Below are 19,227 nucleotides of genomic sequence, written 5' to 3'. Positions count from 1 at the left end.
GGAATAGGAACTTAGGTGTGCCTTGCATGAGCACACCTCCTACTGTTACCCAATAACACAAAAAGCAGTCAGGCCTCTCCATTCCCTATCCATACAGGTAATGGCTGGGGAATCAGCAGGTGGGTGAGAAAATGACCCCACTTTAGCAACCAACTGGACTATCCACTTCTAGATTAATTTCAGAACATGAATATAATTATGCCTAATTATGAACAGGTTCTAATAGGACTAGAAGGAAAAAAGCAGGTTGAACAAAATAAGTAGCACTCGTCGTGTGGGCAAGTTTTTTTCCTGGATTAGTTGCAACGAAGTTACATGGCAACACTGAAAAAAGATTGAATTTGTGATATTTTACAGCAATAATTTCCTATTCAGTAACAGTTAAAATAACTTTATTTGGAAATCTTATCTTTCCTACCTGAGAGGTCACATTGACTCCAGTGGCATGCCTGACTAAATGATAATCACTTTGCAAAATGATTTCAGGCATTGGCATAAAGAGTTCTGAGATTGAGCCGTGGAAAAAAACTACGCAAGGTAGAGATGAAAAAGACACAGAAGGTCATTAAGGAATTCCTTCTGCTAGTATAATATTATGTCTTACAGTAAGTTCTACTTTCATGCCACTTTATACAGCCACTTTATCTAATCAATATTATAAAAACCCAAGCAGCGAGGATTCCAGCCCCGGAGAATTTTCTGAAATCAAATTCATCTTGGAGCTGTAAATGCTCCACTCCATAGAAGGGCGTTTTTCTAAGCCTTGTACAGATGGAAAATTCTACAAACAATTTACTAATCAAAGCTCTATTTCTGTATCCCACATGAATATGGAATCTTACAGTACAGCCCATCCTTAAATTTGGGACAATTGCATCATATATTTTGCTATTTAAGTAGCTGTCTACAACTCCAACTAACGCACCTGAACTTAATTTGCTGTGAAAATTTCAGGATTCTGAAACCCACACTGCATATAATTTGCTTTATTTGTTGCCTTTGATAGATCTGCAAAACTGTAAAAAACAAACAACCGTTTCCTCCTCCCCTGCTGAATAAAGTAGAAAATTAGCCATGCAAAATATGAGAGACATGTCTTGCAGCAGTGTAAATCATCTCTGAAGGTAGAATCTGAATGACTCAGGAATACTAATTTCTGAAATCTTATGCAAGAAAGTGAGAGACTAAATGATTTAATAGCTAACATATCCAGGCTTATAAATTTTGCTTTTCAGGACTGACTCTACATTCTTATTGGGAATCTGTTAGCCAAATCTAGCAGGCTTCCTTTCAGGAGCTTAAAGAACGTGAAGCAGTGTGATTTCTGCGGTGAAACAAAAATAATTGTATTTTAGGAACGAGAAAAATCAATCTTAAAAATAGTTGTGCTAATTAGGGTCCTGAGGGTGGTTCTTAGGCAGTTGGAAACGTATGGCAAGAAATTTGAAAGTCTGTCCTTGCCTTCACATTAAAAAAGGTACACAGGGAAAAAGAAAATCAACAAACACACAAAACAAACCCCCACTTAGAAAAACGGAACAAAGTCTACATGAAAAATCTGGAATATAAAAGCTCAGCAGGACTGATGCCAGTTTACTCCATCTGAGATTTGAGCTATTTTTACTGACTGGGAATAATGAATATTAGATTAAAGTATTGTGAAATTAGAACGTGATGTCTACATTTATTGATTTTCTAGTTTTATGTATTTTTCCTTTAAATATATACAGTTATATTAGTGAGAAAAATATATTCAGTAGAATGGGTTAAGCCTGCAAGTGATGTATCTACTTCATAAAAAAAAAAAGATTCCAATATGATTTAAGACATGTCTGTATTGGCAGACAAAACCTGCATGAAACATAGAAAAAATATTTAATGACTGTAAAATATAAGAGTATATTTAAAAAGGCAGTTTACTTTTTACCTTGGAACTCATTGAAATTAAGCTAGAAATCTGTATTTTATATATGAGAAATAACAAAGAGCTTTATTTAAATACTTCACATTGTTAAACATTTAATGTTTGTGACTTATTTTGGTCTTGGGTCACACAGAGATTTATTATGTGTATGCTCTAGAGTACCTGTCTTCTCTCTGAGCTAATGGGCATAGGAAACCTCCACTGGTAGTATTTTAAATTACACGTTTATTGGAAAGAAAATGAATTGTAACCTTTTGTATTTGTAGCATCCATCACTCATGCATTTTCCCGAGGACATTTAATTTAATGATGGTTGAGCCTAAGCTTAAAAATCTCTGTGCAGAAACTTCTTGAGCAGAAATCAACCAACTTTTAAAAGCCCAGTATGTATATTTATCATATAGCTTTTATAAGTTTCATGCAAAAAAAAAAACCAAACCCAAAAGTCAGGTGTATATTTTTCCAGCTTTACTTCCATTTTGTGATAAGACTGTATTTTAGATGTTCTAGAAACCTTTTCTGAGGAATAATAAAAATGAAGAACAGTTAAGTGTTGTGACAAGACTCTTTTTTCTTATGAGTGCCAGTTACATCCCTTTACATTTATTTCTAGTCACAGATGTACAAAGCCTCTTCACTGATTTGGATTTTAGTCAATCTCTGATTTAATCAGATGACATTTAATAAACTGATGGTTAGGTATTATTATGTCTGAAGTTCAATTTTTCTCACATCTCCTTAAGCAAAAAACAAATTAGGAGCAGAAACATTATTGAAAAGGACAAGAAATCATTAACAGCATGGTCAAAGCTTTTCCATTTAAGGAATGGTTGAAATCCAAGGTGATTTCTTCGAGATGGAGAAAATCCACAAAATAAGATGTGACAGGTAATTTGGTAAAGAAGATTAAAAAAAGAAAAAAATGGTCTTGTTTATCTTTTCCATGGCAAGAAAGGAACACAAACAAAACCCCACACACGTTTAGCAAAAGTTAAAAGAAGGAGATGCTTCATACATCAAATTGTTAAGCACACACAAAAAGTACAGTGCAGGAATACTAGAAGGTGATTTAGGAACCTCAAATATAATTGGAAAACTTGGTAGCCATGCAGCACCTGTGCTACCACTGTAAAACCATGAAGGTCATGCTTCAGCACATAATCTGTTAGCTGTGGCTAAGAGGGAATTTCCTCTCCTGTGTATTACTGTGTGAGTAAAGTGCTTTGAGGGATTTTTACACTTGTCTCTGAACCACTGAGGGATGAGCAGCTGCAGGCAATGTACCTGACCCAGCGAGTAGCACTGGTCTTCTGCTAGAGAGTGACTGTACTCCTTCTACTCATTATTCCTTGCAGAGCTCCAGATACATTAAAAAAAAAAAAAAAAAAGAAACAGGGTAAGTGTGTCTGTGACTGGCATCTGGAGCTATAGCTAATGATTGCATCATGCCTTGGATACCACAAAATCCAGATTTTATTTTTAAAACTAATCTCTACCATTCGCTTTCTAAATTACATAAACCCACCAATTTTCTCATGTAAATATTTCCAGACACTTTTCAGAAAAAAAATTATTTAAATAGACTGTAGACTTCTGAAACCATAATGGGGGGTTTAAAACAAAGTATTTCTAAACAATCGTATTTCTATAGTTGTGTTAATCTTTTTAATGAAGTCTTGTGAGCTTTGAATAGCCTAAATCTAAACACACTAAAAGCCTCTATGCTCACAAATAATGGTCTTCTACCCATAAGTTGTAGTCAAAGTGCAACTGAAAAGAGCAATGATTTAGGCCAACATCAATAGTAATCCTGATCCAAGCCTCCTCCCCCTGCACACATAATTAGGAGATATTCCAAGACATATTTTCCTGAGAACTACTAAAGGGATGACAGTTCACAAATGTTTTCCCTGCTGTTATAATAATCCCCACAGTTATGAGTTCATGTTGAGGGGACTTAGTCAACTGATAAGAACAAATCTTGTAACAGTTTCATCAGCTTTTCATGGCAAAGGAAATGAATTCTATTTCAATGCATATCTATATGCAATTTTCATAACGTGCTGCTGCATTTCTTGCATTTACATCTGTTTAATACCATGTTTATAGATCGTGTCCACAGAGTTGAAGATACATAGGTGTATGTGTCTGCAAATATTTAAAGACCAGATGTATAGCAAGTCTCTTCCTGGCAGCGCTGAGAGGCTCCTAGTGAGACTTCAGATGTGTAAATCCCATGGGAAGTACTGAAAACCCTACCAGCTGTCAGCCAGCAGCTTTAGGTGCCTAAATGCCTTTAACATATTGGTACTGTGTGCTCAGCTCAGAATATGAGAATCTGTAAGTGATTCAAACTATAGAATAGAAGTTAGTATTGTGTGCACACTACAACGTAAGTGGCGTAGCACAGTATCGTTTAAACGGAATAGAAAGCACTGATGAGCTACCACGAATCTGTAAAAATCAGCTCTAGATTCTGTGATATGATCAGTCCAAATATGTAAATTTACCTATGTAGTGGGTTCTGCAGAAGAGGGAGGGGAAACATACAGTATTTATAGATACACAAGTACTTTCTTGCCGAAAGAACTTTGTCACAGTTGATGGGATCTCTTTGCTCATGTTTTTCTCAAGACAACCCCACCTTTGACGAAGTCATTCTGCACTCATTGAGAGCAGAACAAACTCCATCAGTTTCATGCTGCATTTTCCTTTCATGCTCCCTTAGGAAAACTTCTTAGGATGGTCTTTATGCCAAACACCCATTTGCTCTGCTCCCCATCCAGCAGCACCGAGGCACCAGAGTAACCCCACACTGCACTTTGTCTTTGCTGAGCCAGAGCCTCCTGAGTGAGCTCAACTCATCTGGAGACAACCCATGTCAGAAATGTAACAGGGAACAGAAAGGTTATGTTGCAACTCAGAACAAACAAAACCATTACTCCCTGAACTGACTCCTGGCTGCTGTAACTTTCATTTACTCTGTGTTACTTGTTGCCATGCGTGAGTGACATGGCATAGAGTATTTTCCTGCTTCAGATACAAAGAAAGCATTTTCCATTGTGCTGAAACAGCCCAGAAACCTGCCCACTTCCTGACAGAGTACAGTATACAAACTCTGAAGAAAAGGGAAAAAACCAGCTCCAAGCTAAAGAATATAAATAATCTCAGACAACAGAGCAATTTCATTGTTTACATGACCCTCTGCTGCTTACAAAAAGGATATATGGGAAAATGAGATTGTTTTGTTGTATGTCTGATAGTACTGTGTTGTGACATTGCACCTGGTAGCCTGTGGGTGCCAGGAAAGAATCAAAGTAGCAGGGCTTAGCTGGCCTCATAAAATGGGACAAATTAACATTGTTTTACCAACTTAAAAGTATTTCAGTCATTTTCCAGAATATTCATCACATTTGACAAATCTCCTCAAATATGGATTATTAAAGAATGAGCATTTATAAGGAGCACTTATAGTTTTCCTGTCTTCTATATATGTTCAAAAAGGAAACAAAATTTCACTAGAACCACAACAGCAGGTACTTGGGCAGAGGAAAGCCCAAGTGCCCTTTTTGATAAACTGAACAAAGCTGATGAGATGTTAAATGAAAAAGAAAAAAATTCAGATTGGATTCTGAAGCAGTTTCTGATAGTAGCAAAACATGCATATTATGTCTTTAAGAAAAAAATTACAAGAATGAGGAGAATGAGAAGTGGCTCATCCCTTGAACTTGCTGTCATCCAGAGTTTCTAAATTCACTTCACAACTGGGGGTGAGGGGAAAAGAAGGAATGATAATTGGGAAGTCTAAAAAAATTGCAGAAGGAACACCTGATGTGAACCAGCACTCACAGAAAGCAGCCTTTGCTATGAGGAAGCACCAGATGAGGAGGAACAGGGCACATGCTTCATGCTAGATTGATATATATGGAATAATGGAGAGAAATGAAGATACATCCAGGCTGCTGAGTGGTGAGGAGCACAGACCTGTTCTTCATTACCTAGGGCTGGGTAGCTATTTTAAAGTTGGAACATGGAAACCAAATAGCAGAGCTGTGACCACAAGTCAGCCAAATTCCCACTCAGAGCCAAATGCTCCAGCATGGAACAGATTTTATTATTACAGCTATGTTACATTTTCCTTTATTAAGCTGCCTTGGATTTATTTTAAACTTTTTTTTTGGATGGGAAAGCATTTTCAAGTATCACAGTAATTCTGAAAATAGATCTTTTTTATTGATACAGTGGACGTTTATTAGTGTATTAAAATGCATGTTGGTATGGCTGGGGCTTTGCTGGCTGAAGAAGCAGAGCTGTTCCTGTGGAACCTGATGCATTGACATACACTTGGTTTTTAAGTGGCTGTGGCAGTTCTGGCTCTTGGTGCCCCTGTGCCAGAGATGATCAGCCCAAAGCAGTGTCAGGAGTGTGCAGTGCGTCAGTGGGCATCAAAGCCTGGCAGTCCCACTCCAACTCCTGGTGGGAGACACATTTTCCTGAGAGGGTTTAAGTGAACCTACTGCCCTTTGTCTGGGGTATGCAGAAGACATTTCCATGGGTATTGTATATTGGGTATCCAGGTATTTCTGTCAATACCATATGCAAATTTGTAGAGATTGTGGAATTGCTGTGAACAAACATTCGGATGAAGCTTAAGTTTCCCAAATAGCAACACAAACTCAAAATGTGAAGGTGCTCAAAGCTTTCTAGACAGCAGATCCACCCATGTTGCACTTAGAGATATGAACCCTATCTGGAGCAATTCCAACAGCTGGATTTGGGATGGCTGCTGAAGGCAAACCTGCCTTGGGACAGGGCAGTGCCATTGCAGCAGGACACCAACTTCCCTCCAAGAATGTATATATAGTGATGTCTGAAAAGGAAATGGGCTGAGAAAGCACTAATTCACTTCCTTCCCTTGCACGTTGTCTGACTTAAATCTCCCCATCTACTTGTGTTTTGCAGAGGTTCTGGTAACAGCAGCAATTCCAGCAGCTTTGTAGCAGGGCAAATACCGTTCAGGCTTTTAGGGCTTTTAAGATTATGTTGAAAAATCACTCTCCAAAGTGCTGTTTTAGATCCCATTGAGGATCAAAGATATGCATTAAATTACACTATTGAATCCTTTTCTGCAAAAGATGACAGAACTGGGATTTTATACCCTCAGCAGCAAGAGTACAGAACCTTGCACACCCTTAGGAAAATGATAAAGGGGGGAAAAAAAAGGAAAAAGAAAAAAGAAATAAAGGAAAAAGAGTAATGTAATAACTGAATCCCACCTCCAAATTTTCTTAAATACCAGAACCTTCTTGCAGATGTATGTAAGGGTGTTAATATCTTTTAGCAGACCTAAATCATGCCAAACTACATGGATAACTTGTAATTGCCACAGAAAAAGAACAATAGCATGTTATCCAAAATTGCCTGCTATACCTACTCTGTGATAAAAACAAGAGGTTTCTAGGGAAAATAAAGGCAAAATGTAAGAATGACTCATATGAATAAAGCTTAAAAGCATGTCTTGTGTCCCTTAGTGAGACACATAAAGATCCCTATAACCTTAGGATCTTTGACTTTGCTTATCTATGCTTAGATAAATGTAAGTCATTAAAATGCACAGCTACATTACTTCATGTGGGTTAACAAAGTACGAAACGACCCAGTAAATTCATGATTCATGGCATGTATTCATTGTAAAAAACAGCACATCTACTTGTAACCAGGGTACAATATATTTGAAAGCCACAATGTACATTGCAGAGTTTTTTAACATAAATAGTCTACTTTTCAGATGTGCTGTGAAACTGCAGCTACGATAAAAATTGATGGGTGTCACACTGAACTAATGTAGTACTACTTGTCTAAAGTAATGTAGAGCTACTCATTTACTCTCCCAAGTACATTTATTGTGAGGATATGCACGCTTCAAACTGCGTTCACAGCAAACTTTACAGATAACACTAAACAAACTGCCTCACACTTTCTGGTGAGTTTAAAAGGTAACCAGACAAGCACCTTTACACTGATAATATGTCACTGAAGCATCTGAGAGCAGAGCAACCAACTCGACTAGTGCTGACCCCAGTGAAGCGGGTACTGCAGGCAGGTTTTTGAGCATATCCTTTGCCAGAGGTTAATGCAGAGGTTTCATCCTTTCTAGCAAAAGCCTTTTCTTTCTTCTGCTCCTCCTTTCTTTTTTTTCCTTTTTCCTCTTTCTTTTTCCTCTTTTTTCCTTTCTCCACCATTTCACTCAATTGGGTAAAAGCAGACAAACAGTGAAAATGACAGGGCAAAGACAGAAATAACCTTCAGTGGGGCTGCCAAGTGAGATAGGCACATCCAACAGGGAGCAGTAAATATTTCCACCTGGATGATGGTGATGATGAGCAGGTTAGTCTGCCTAGCTGTGCCTCATGCCCCAGTGAACTCCAAGAGTCAGGAGCATTTAGGAGGGATGAGTGCAGTGAGGATGAGCAGGGGAACAGAAAGCCTCTCTTACAGAAGGAGGCTCATAGACACATGTCTGGTAGTGTCCATCAAATAAAGACAACAAGGGAAGAGGATGGTTCTTAATTCGTACATCAGGAGTGAAAAACAGAAAAATGGTCACTTAGGGTATAGGACAAGACTTGGTCAAAAACAAGTGGGTATAAAATCCCTGTGAGTCAGTTCAGGTTAGGAATCTGGCAGAGGTTTCCAAATAGCAAAGCAAGTGAGGCTCTGTAGAGCCCTTCAGCAGTTACTTTGGCTACAGCTGCCATCCAAATGTTCAGCCTAATGTTTGTGGGAAAGCAATATCGTGGCTGGCCACATCTCAGTCTGCCACTCCTCCTCTGTGTGCACCCCCTGGCACATCCCCATGGCAGGAGCTCACAGCGAAAAGGGCCAGGAGCAGCAGCAAAGCATTTGCTTCCAGAATGCCAACTGAGGGATAAAATCACCACTGACCATGGAACTTGCACGTGGGGAAAATGGTAAGGAGCCAGAGCCAGAGGATGACACCAGAAAGGAAGAGGCTGGTGTGAGGGAGAGGTAGGCTTTGTTCTGATGTTCTAATCAAGGCTTAGCTGGGTGTTATTAAACAGACATGATTCAATGTTAAAACTGTTCAGACATTGTGGATAATCAGGCCAGCCAAGTTTGGAGTTTGAATGTGAAGGAGGAAGCCATGCAAAGAAAAGTGTTGCAATGTTACAATTAATTTTCTCTGAAGCATTTGCAAATGATATTTTTCCTGGGGCTCAAGAACCTTTGGCAGGGCCAGGAGGGCAATGATCAACTGAGAAAAATAAACATTCTAACCCAGATCAGCATCACCAGCTCTGTAACTATAAAAAATAATTAATTTGCTTAGCACTTCAAACTCAGTAAAATACAAAACCTCAATGGCCATCTGCACTTGAAAGGTCCTTGGATTAAGGCAGTGTGGAAATTTACACTCCCCAGGCTCTGCTTGAACACTTAAAGTGTAGTTGACTTTTAGTCCAAGCAAAAAGGGTTTTTGTAACTTAATATATTTTCAAAGTGGGGAGTGTCCACGTGGAGTTACTCTGCAGTAACTAACTGCCCACACAGGCCAGCCCTAGCAGCTAACACTGGAAGCAGGCATTTTCAGCACTCAATATTCACTCACTCACTCACTCACTCACTCACTCACTCACTCTGTTTCATGCAGGTGAAGGTATCTATCAGGTTTTGTGGGGTTGCTCATGCACATGCCAAAGTATTTACAGGACCCCCCCATCTCTCCCATCCCTCTGATATGTTTGGCTCTCTCACACTCCCAGATAATGCACATGTGCTCAGTCATACACAAACCCTACGGTACCCCTTCCCCCATGGAAAAGTCAGCCAGCTGTTACAAAATTCAGACCTTTCATTAACACAGTTTAGTGGCTGATAGTGCCAAGCAAAACAGAGACAATTAATAATAATCAGGACTGAAGGGTCTGAGACAGCTTATGAGTAAAGGATTGTATGAGCTGTTTAAAAAGGACAAACTCGCTCCTGCCTGGAGTGATAGGGAACAAAGGGCGGTGATGTATAACCAGGGAGGGAAGAGACTCTCTCGTGGCTTTTGTAGATTACTGTGTGAATGACAGGAGCGGCAGGAGCAAACACCTCTTTTCATTTGCTCAGCCTGCTGGAGAAGAATAGCAGCGCTTGCCAATGAAGCTGCAGCTGTGCTTCAGCGCCGCTTAATCACTGTGTATGACTGGGGCTAAATTAGCTGCCATTCTTACTCCTATTTGTTGTTCTAATGAAGATTTGCATAAATGTAAAAGTAGGGGGTAACTGATACTTGATTCCTCATTTCAGAGGCCAGGGTGGAAGACTCGCCCATCCTGTGTGTTTATGTTTGTGGGAGATTCAATGTTGCCTTTCCATTTGACCTGATCTGCTTCTGGCTGATGAATGGTGGAAAGAAAGAGTTCAAAGTTGCTTATCAAATCGAGACCCCTGTTGTGTTTCTGCCTTTAGAAAAGGGCAGACTAGTTAGATGAAGAGAGGACTGAGGGATTAGAAAATTACTCCTAGCTGTAAAAAATATGTATGCATGTTTCTACAGCTACTTATGTGTATATAATTGATATACTTCAATGGCATATGTATCAGTGACATATCTTTCCATCCATCCATCCATCCATCCATCCATCCATCCATCCATCCATCCATCCCTCCATCTGATGGTAAGTCATCAATATTTTTTTAATGATAAAATATCAGAAAAAAATCATATTAGGCAGTATGATGAAAAGTAAGGACTTGTAAATTTCTGCAAGCCTTCTGTTGTTCATCACTAACATTCAAAGTTTACTTTTAAATAAAAGAATATCTAACATGAAGCAGGCAATTACCAAGGAAGGCGAAAATGACTCAGCACTTCAAAAATATGTGCCACCAGTGCCTTGAGATACTGGGATTCAAAATAAGAAGTTGTGCTAATTCATCAAAAAAAGGGGAAAATTTTACCATGAAGCAGTGAAAAAATCCAAAACTACTTCATAATTAAAGAAAATATTTGAAAATGAAATGTCATAAGATTGCTTTATTCAAGACAATGCCTATGGCTGCTAACTGAAAGAGGCTAAATGGAAGAACTTCCCATTTTTTGTGTGTTAACTTGCTGTACATGGTAATACAGTATGGATAATTGTTTTCAGTATTCCTCTTACACACTTGATATGCTAAAACTGTTGTTTGACAGCGTCTGTAAGGATTTAAGATTGAGAAGCCATAAGTAGTGAATTTCTAAATTTCAAATCACTGCTGGAAACTGTCCAGCTTTCAAGATGACTGTATCCCTCCAAAGAGAGTATCTGTATCCCTATGGGAGAGCATGCATTCACTGCCCGTTTCTCAATCCCTACACAGCTTAGCAGTGTCTCTAGCTCTTCAGCTGGTCTCTAAGACACATGAGCAAATATTAATTTGGTTGTTGTACACTTCTGTCACCTATCTGCCTGACTACCTACAGACACTTCTGCATATTTTTGGCCAAACACTAACAGAAATCAATCTTTCAGAGACGTTAGCAGAGAGCATTCAATCCACCTGAAATAAATGTGCCGAAAATGGTAACACTCTATCACTCCACCTCTCAGCTGAAAGGAACACCACAGGTTTCAATGTTCTATACAGCAACAAACCCACATGAAAATAAAAGTAGTCAATCACATCTTTGCTTGTTCTCACCTTATTTTGAGTTTTGAAATATTACAGCTTTTTATTCAGCCCCTGATTATGCCAGAATCTCACGTTCTGCCCCTTTCAAAGCAATTTTTAGACCTTTTTTTATTTGCCCCTTTAGGGCAAATTAAAAATAATATTGAAGTGTATAATAAAAAACAAACCAGCAACAACCCTCATGACATATAAACAGATCACATAATTTTTCTTCAATGATTCTTTAGTAATTTCTATATATTATGGTTTTCCAAGGCTATAGTCAGAATTATGTGTTTGTAAATAGGGTAAGAGAAAGTGAAAATCACAGACCTAGTGGTCAATGGCATAAAACAAATCTAAAAGAGCTGAGGGGAGAGGTTAAGTGCTATGCTAGTTAATAAGAATGACAGCTTGCTTTGAATACTCATGCTGGCTGTCCAAGATATTGAATAAACCTCATTAAAACTAATTTTCATTATTTGTAGAGTCTGTGTTAGGCATCTATCATTGTCTGTGCTATTAATATTCTTTTCAAAGACCACATTATCAGCATATTTAAATGAAAGCTTTCCTTTTCAATATTTATTAACTCATTAATATTTCTTGGTGGTAATATCCTGGTTGTAATATCCAAATTATGCATACTAAGGTATTTTCTACTGATCAAACTTTCTGAATTAAATTTTTTTTCCTCCAGTACCAAAACTGCACTTGGGCTTCTGAAATTCTGCTTTCTTGCTATATTATTTATATGAATAGCATGTAAAATTTACATTTTTGTGGGTTTTTTTTCAGTAGGTACCAGTAAAGCAGAGCACTGACCAGATTTCACCGAGCTGACCAAATGTGAATGACGAATGAATGAAGATATGAAAGTTAATTCATCTTACCGGGGTTACAGTCTGTGAGGAGGGAGCAGATGGAGAGGAGAACTTTAGAAATGGTTAACGCTGGACTCCAGTTGTCCTTTAAAATGTCCAGGCAGATGACGCCTTGGCTGTTAATGTTGCAGTGGTAGATCCTTGTCCGGAACGTTACCTGGAAAGGACAGCGTGTCTCAGTACAACAGCGTTCAAGCCAGTAATTGCACAGTAATTAAACACTGAAAAACCATAGGTACAAACATTCTGCTTTCCAGGCTGCTACTGATGGTTAAAGACTGGGCAAGACAAAATAAAGGAAATAAACTCTGCCTCTTGCAGCTGTGGCCCTCAGTGAAACTGGTTTGTGCAGGCTGAGAATGGGACGCATTTCCTGAGCTTCCTCCTGCCTTGGTCTTATCAATCTCATTATTTTGTAAATGGCAAAAAAAGCCCCCAACAATTCCAGCCCCTAATCTGGACAATGTACATAACTCAGGTCCACGGCTCTTTCACGCTTTGAAGGAGGTCAGAACAAGACAGATTCTTTTACTGTCTTCATCTGTTCATCATTTGACACAATAGATTAAGCTGTAAAAAAAGCAGAGGCATCACAGCAGTGACTCCTGAAAAAACTGAAGTGAAATATTTTGAAGAAAGGCTGCTCAAATAAAATCCTTTTATTTCCAAATTTTAGGTTATATTTTTATCAGAGGAATTGTTTGCAAACACCTTTTGGGGTTTTTTAAAGTAGTTTATTTTGATGATTTCTGTATCTATTTTATACGGTCTTCCCGGTGATCCCATAGGTAACAAACCAAGGAAATTATTTTAGCTCAGAATAATGTCCTCTTTTTTTAAGGTGAAGACACAGGCTTTTTATTTTAAAAGAAGCTCAGCTGGGAATGTTGACTTCATAGCTCAGAATGAATACTGGGGCTACTGGATAAGAAGGGACAACGTGAAAAAAAAACACAGGTCATCAAGGACTAATTTCTCCATCAATTCTATGCAGATGACAAGCCACACCCAGATGGTTTCAAGGACATGTTCATAAAATCTAAAATTAAGATGTAGAACTTCAGACATCTGTATTAAAACATTGCCTTCAACAATAAATATTTTTTCTCATAAGTACTTTTCCACATAGATCTGGAAAAATGCTTTGGAGCCCACTGTCATGCACCAGTGAGTTCTGCACCAAAGAACCCTACTAAGCAAGTTTTAAATGCTCCTATATTTAAAGGTATTGATAATTAATTGGATAATTTGACAGTTTGCTACTCCATACCCCACATATTTATAGGTTCTTTCATTTTTCCTGTTCACTTGTGGTTTTTCTTATTGTTTTCCAGCCTAAGTGCTTCACTTCTTGGACTTCTCTGAGAATTTAAAATATTGCTGGTGCAATATGATCTCAATTAATCCAAATGCTTTAGCCAGATGATCTATTTTCTCCCCCTCATTAGAAGCCCAAACACATTCAGCATTTGGAGGGAAGGAAGTCTTCTGTGAGATCAAAATGTTATTTATTTAAATAATTATAATTTGGTGATAAAATTAAATGTCTGTGTACAAAGGGAAGCTATTTTGAACAAGGAAGGTTGCTAATGCACAAAAGCCATAAACTACTTTACACAAAGTACCCAGAAAGAGAGATGGTGTGGAGGACCATCCACAGGAATCCACAGGAATTGTAGGTACTCATTTATTCCCTAGATAGATTAACTCCAGGAACTCTTATACTCCACTTAGAAGTGAATCAGTGACTGCTCCCTAGCAGGACGTCCCAGGACTCAGTAAAAACACCTGCCTAATTTTAAGTATTGTATGCTAACTTTTCAGTACACCATTGGAATAAAGCCTATGCTTAAGTATTTTACCTCAATTAAGGTGCTTCCCTATACTTCCACAATGAAAAATTGGAGGACTTCATTCAGTGGCATCTAAATATACTGAGTAATAAGATATGTGTGGTCTCACTGAATGTGGGGGAAGCACTGAATCCACTGCAGAGATTAAATTATACCCTCTAAAATATTTACAGACAGGTCAGTCTGAGCTTGCGACCTGCTTCAGAGAGGTCATCGATTTCAGCCTGTATTTTAAGTGTAACTGTTTTGTCTCCAGCAGAGAGGACAGACACTGCCACACGTTTGTTCCCCTGCCTCAGCTGCTTCTGAAGCACTGAAACAAAGACACTGGGAATTTGGCAGGATTCAGAGCCACTGAGATGAATGGAGGTAGTTCATGTCATTCATGAGCTGTTCAACACTCCATTGCCTTCACCTGGTGGATAATTGTACATGAGACTCCACCTGTTTGCAGTTGGAAGGCTGTTTTTAGAAAATGCTTATACCAGAAATATAGCATTTTTTCACTATTGAGTACATACTAAACCTGTGAGATTGAGAAAGGCAAGATAAGGCTTGCTGCTTAGCGCTGACAATGTCACCAATGTCACCTAAGACAGGCAGGCATTTAAATATTTAAATAATCAATGTATTAGTTAGTTTATAATGACAGTATGTTATATTTTATTAATTAATTTTAATACTGAAAAATCAATTCAATCAATTAATGAAAACAATCACAGTGTTTAGAATTGCAGAAGCTGTATTAATGACAGCCTTAATATGCTGGAAACTGTGGCCTGAAGGCTGCAGGTAACAGAGTTCTCACCCTGAGGCAGCAGAGTACAAATGGGATAACACATTGCTTTCCTCATCCATGTGTTGCCTCAAATTGCTGATAATGTGGGAAGTGCTGAGATGGAACTTTCTGCATGTTGTGCTTACCATACCTACATTATAAGGTTATGCAGGGTCCTCCTATTCTACCATGTGTTAATACCTTTCCAGAGGAACTGCATTTTCTTTATTATGGTCATATTTTTACCTCTGATGTCACTTAAATGTTTCCTTTAAATGCTGGACTCTAATTCCATTTATTCCCTAATGAAAACACCTAAACAACCTCATGCAGGAGCTCTAAGGAGTGTGTGGGTGTGCAGGCAAAGTCACCTTCAGACAATTAAATGGTAGAGGAGAAATTTATGGATTTTCTTGAACCATAAGTGTTCTCTATGGATTTATTCTCTTTCATTCTGGAATTTAAAAAGCATACCTAATTTTTGTTGAATAAAAGTATAGGTCAGGAAAATGCAAATTACAGGAAATAGGGAAAAATGGGACTACCTTCTGAAAACTGTGAGCACTACAAACAAACTTCCAAAAGGTAATGATATGGAATTTAATTTCAATCAAATTTTATTCAATCAGTGTTGGAAGTAAACAATAATAAACTCATCTGTCATTTACTGCTGAATGCCAAACATGCAAAGCTATGTCTGGCTGTTCACTGGGTAAGTTTTAGGACTGAAAAAAGACTGTTTATAAAACCTGGGAAGAGGAAACTAAGATAGATTTCAGTTGAGTGATTGGAGGCAACTAGTTGAAGGCAAGATAAGTAATTTCTGGATCTCAGAGTGATTTTGAAGACCATTTCCCCAGCATTATGTAGTCTTAAAATAACTTAATATTTTTCTTTTGCACGGAGGTCTAAACACAACAGTCACTATGGTGCCTGGTACACCACCTCACACACTTTCAGATTTCACTAAATTCAGCTGCAATCTTCTTCAAAAACATATCAGGAGGAAGAAATGATTCCCTAGTTTTACAAACTACATGCAAGGGCTCACAGTGTACCCTCAGGGTTTGCTTTCATCAGCCTGTTTGGGTTCAAACCCTCACCTCCTGCTTCTCAGTCACTGGAGCCTGGTGACTGTGTAGGGAGAGAGGAAAAATTCCCAGAGCCAGCCTGAAAATAAACAAAAACAACCTCCTTTTGCTCAGCTAACACTGGAAGCAGAGTTGAGATTCCCAGGGCTCTCATTCCCATGATTTTGGGAAGCTCCTTTCAAGAACTTTCATTTCTTACAAGGATAGAATCTTGCATGCCTGCTTGAGATGAAATTTCTGTCTTTCTCAAATATTCCCCAGGAGTTCTGCTTTAATAAAACTGCAGTGGCACTACCTGAAGTGGAAGAAGTTGTACTGCATACAGAAAAGGTTTTATATATATATATATATATATATATATATAATATGATGCCATTTATGATGATGTTCATAGAGCTCAGGAGAGAGTAAGTTGTTCCCATCTCAGTTTGTCAGACTTTATGAGCAATACATTTGTCCACGCAGAAAAAATAAAAACAAGATCAGGCCTACACTCTTCAGTCATGTGAGAAAAATAAAACAGTCTAAATGAAAAGTGTATATAGCTCTGAATGACACAACCTTTAAATTAATTAAATGCAATAACCTTTAAATTAATTTGAACCCTTTAATTTCTTACAAAGTGCACTTCATTTATCTATGAGCACTGAGGCTGTCTTTTTAAGACAGGATGGACTATTTCCAGTTTGTTAGTACATATTTATAGCATGCACATGAACAATTATTGAGATACTTACTGATTCATCACAAAGAGTGTACAAAAAATGACTGGCCATATGATGCTCACTACTTAAGAGTACATTTTAAGTTTACAGCAAGAAATGAACTTCATCTAGTTCTCAAAACACTTGATTACATCTAATTTTACTTGGTAAAAAACAGATATAAATAACTTTATTGAAGGAAAATACATGATATCTGCATTAGCAGGAAATAATAAACTGTAATTACGTTTGCCTGACCTACAGAGAAGTCTGATATGCAAACTGTGCTCTGCTTCTTTGGTGAAATGCACCATGCAAGACATCAGCAGCCAAAAATGGTAACAATTTAAATGGATATAATAGTGTTCATGAGTTCACCTTTAATATTACTGAAAATGAATCAGTATGCAATGTGAGTAATTATTCATTATATTCATTGTAATTATGAAGCTGAGTAACTACCTACACTGTCTCATTGAACAGTGTTGCAGGGGAAAAAACTGAATAAGCACAGCAGCACTATATTATATAAATAAATATCTATATTATATAAATGCACTCATTTTGCATCCAGATTTAACAGCAGGATAAGTAAAAAGGGACCTTGATAATCTTTGATGTATCCAAGAGAGAGAAGAAAAGTCCTAAACAGTACAAAGTTTTCTGAAAACAAAGGAAGAGAAGGAGAGGACAAGGGAAATGGATTGCTGTTTGGGTTAGGGATGTTCAGAATAGAAACAAGATGGTAATTTGCCAAGCATCAAAATCTTTCTCTGGCAAAGTCACTATGAGTTTTTATAAAATGATTTTCATATAATCAGCATAATCTTTCTTACAATTAGCAGTTCCTTATGGAAAGTCAGCAAAAAAGTTCTTTTATAAGAGAGCAAGTTTTTTTTTTAAGTTTTACTGACCATTTAACTTCTATAAAATAAAACTTCCCTTTTGAAGTTCAAAGCATGCAGGCTATACTGTCCTGTGTGTACACCTCTCTCAGTTCACCACATTGCTCCTGCATGGTGCTCCAGGCACGAGACTTAATTCCTAGACTTTATTCTAGAAACAGGGACCTCTTCTTCCTCACCCAATTTCAACAGTCATTGGGTATTTAGGTACTCCATACATGAGAAGTCCTACTTCAAAAGTAGTAGTTCTTTGTCCTGATCAGTCCATCTGCTCTCATTGTATGGTAATGATGTGGACAAAATTCTTTCTCTCGCATCTGTGTATATTTATCTGTGTGTGTGTAGAAGAGGACAAGAAACAACATCGACATATTATGTATTTTTAGATCACATGGATATTATGAAGTAGTAAAACAGGCTTGATACAGCCGAATTATATAGCTTCTGAAATTTCCAGCAGACAAATTGTCTTCCGAAAATATATTTGACAAGCAACATGGAAACCAGTGCTGTGAGGCAGGAGATATTCCCCATACAATGCCTCTACAGGCCCTCTTAAAGAGCTTTGTGTACTGGGTATTCACAGGAAATTGGAGGAAATGATGAACCACCTAAGTCTTGGTAAGGAAAACAGGAGCAGTTTAGTTAGATAGAGCTGTTTGCATCAAGATTAAATAAATCAATAGAAGCTACTGATATAAATTAGTGTATTGTAAACAAAGTGAATAAGGAGGCTATTCATTAGAAGAGTCATTGGCAATTCAATTTACCAGTTACTAGAAGAATTATCAGATAAATGAATTGAAAGGAAATCTCAGAGATTTCCATGATGTTGCCTTATCAAATACGTATTTTGCATTTAATCACAATAAAACATAGTTATTAATTCTCTCCTCAGTCTAATATATTTCTGCTCACATCTATGCCCTCCACTTTAAAACTCTCATTCTGTCATTTTGAGAGACATTACACTTACTAAGCAGCCACCTGGGTTTGAGCTGTCCAGAGCCTTGTACCACTGCAAACTGGTTCAGCACCACCTGGAGACATCACAGACTCACAGAATGGTTTGGGTTGGAAGGGACCATGAAGATCATCCAGTGTCAAAATCCCTCTGCCATGGGCAGGGACACCTCCCTCTAGATCGGGCTGCTCTAAGTTCCATCCAACCTGGCCTTCAACACTTCCAGGGCTGGAGCATCCCAGGGATGCGATCTATGGAACAAACTGATTCACTGCAGTTGTGCAAGCATGGGAACTGCACTCTGCAGCTCACACTCCTGGAAAGAGCTGTTCTGAGAAGGGCAGGACTGGGGCTGCTCCTGCTGCCTCTGACAATGGCCTGCTGCTGGTCAGTTGTCCATTTCTCCCTCTCAAAAAGACTCCCCTGCATCTGATTTCTGCCTGCAAACACCCAAAGACTTC

General features: G+C 38.2%; 1 protein-coding gene across 2 annotated transcripts in view; it reads right to left on the bottom strand.

The window, feature by feature from the left end:
- Positions 1 to 19,227, bottom strand: part of LOC128935365 (ubiquitin-conjugating enzyme E2 E2) — a 200,367-nt gene that overhangs the window by 10,077 nt on the left and 171,063 nt on the right. For both annotated transcript variants that reach the window (XM_054273655.1, XM_054273656.1), the window contains exon 5: positions 12,481 to 12,628. In XM_054273655.1, the coding sequence (XP_054129630.1) occupies positions 12,481 to 12,628 (148 nt within the window). The remainder of the gene's footprint in view (positions 1 to 12,480; positions 12,629 to 19,227) is intronic.

This window comes from Melozone crissalis, unplaced genomic scaffold (genome assembly GCF_028551555.1).
Source record: "Melozone crissalis strain CALT ecotype California unplaced genomic scaffold, PUWL_Pcris_2 ptg000016l_1, whole genome shotgun sequence".
Taxonomy (NCBI): Eukaryota; Metazoa; Chordata; class Aves; order Passeriformes; family Passerellidae; genus Melozone; species Melozone crissalis.
The sequence above is the reverse complement of the archived record's forward strand: the minus strand, read 5'-3'. Positions and strand labels throughout refer to the sequence as shown.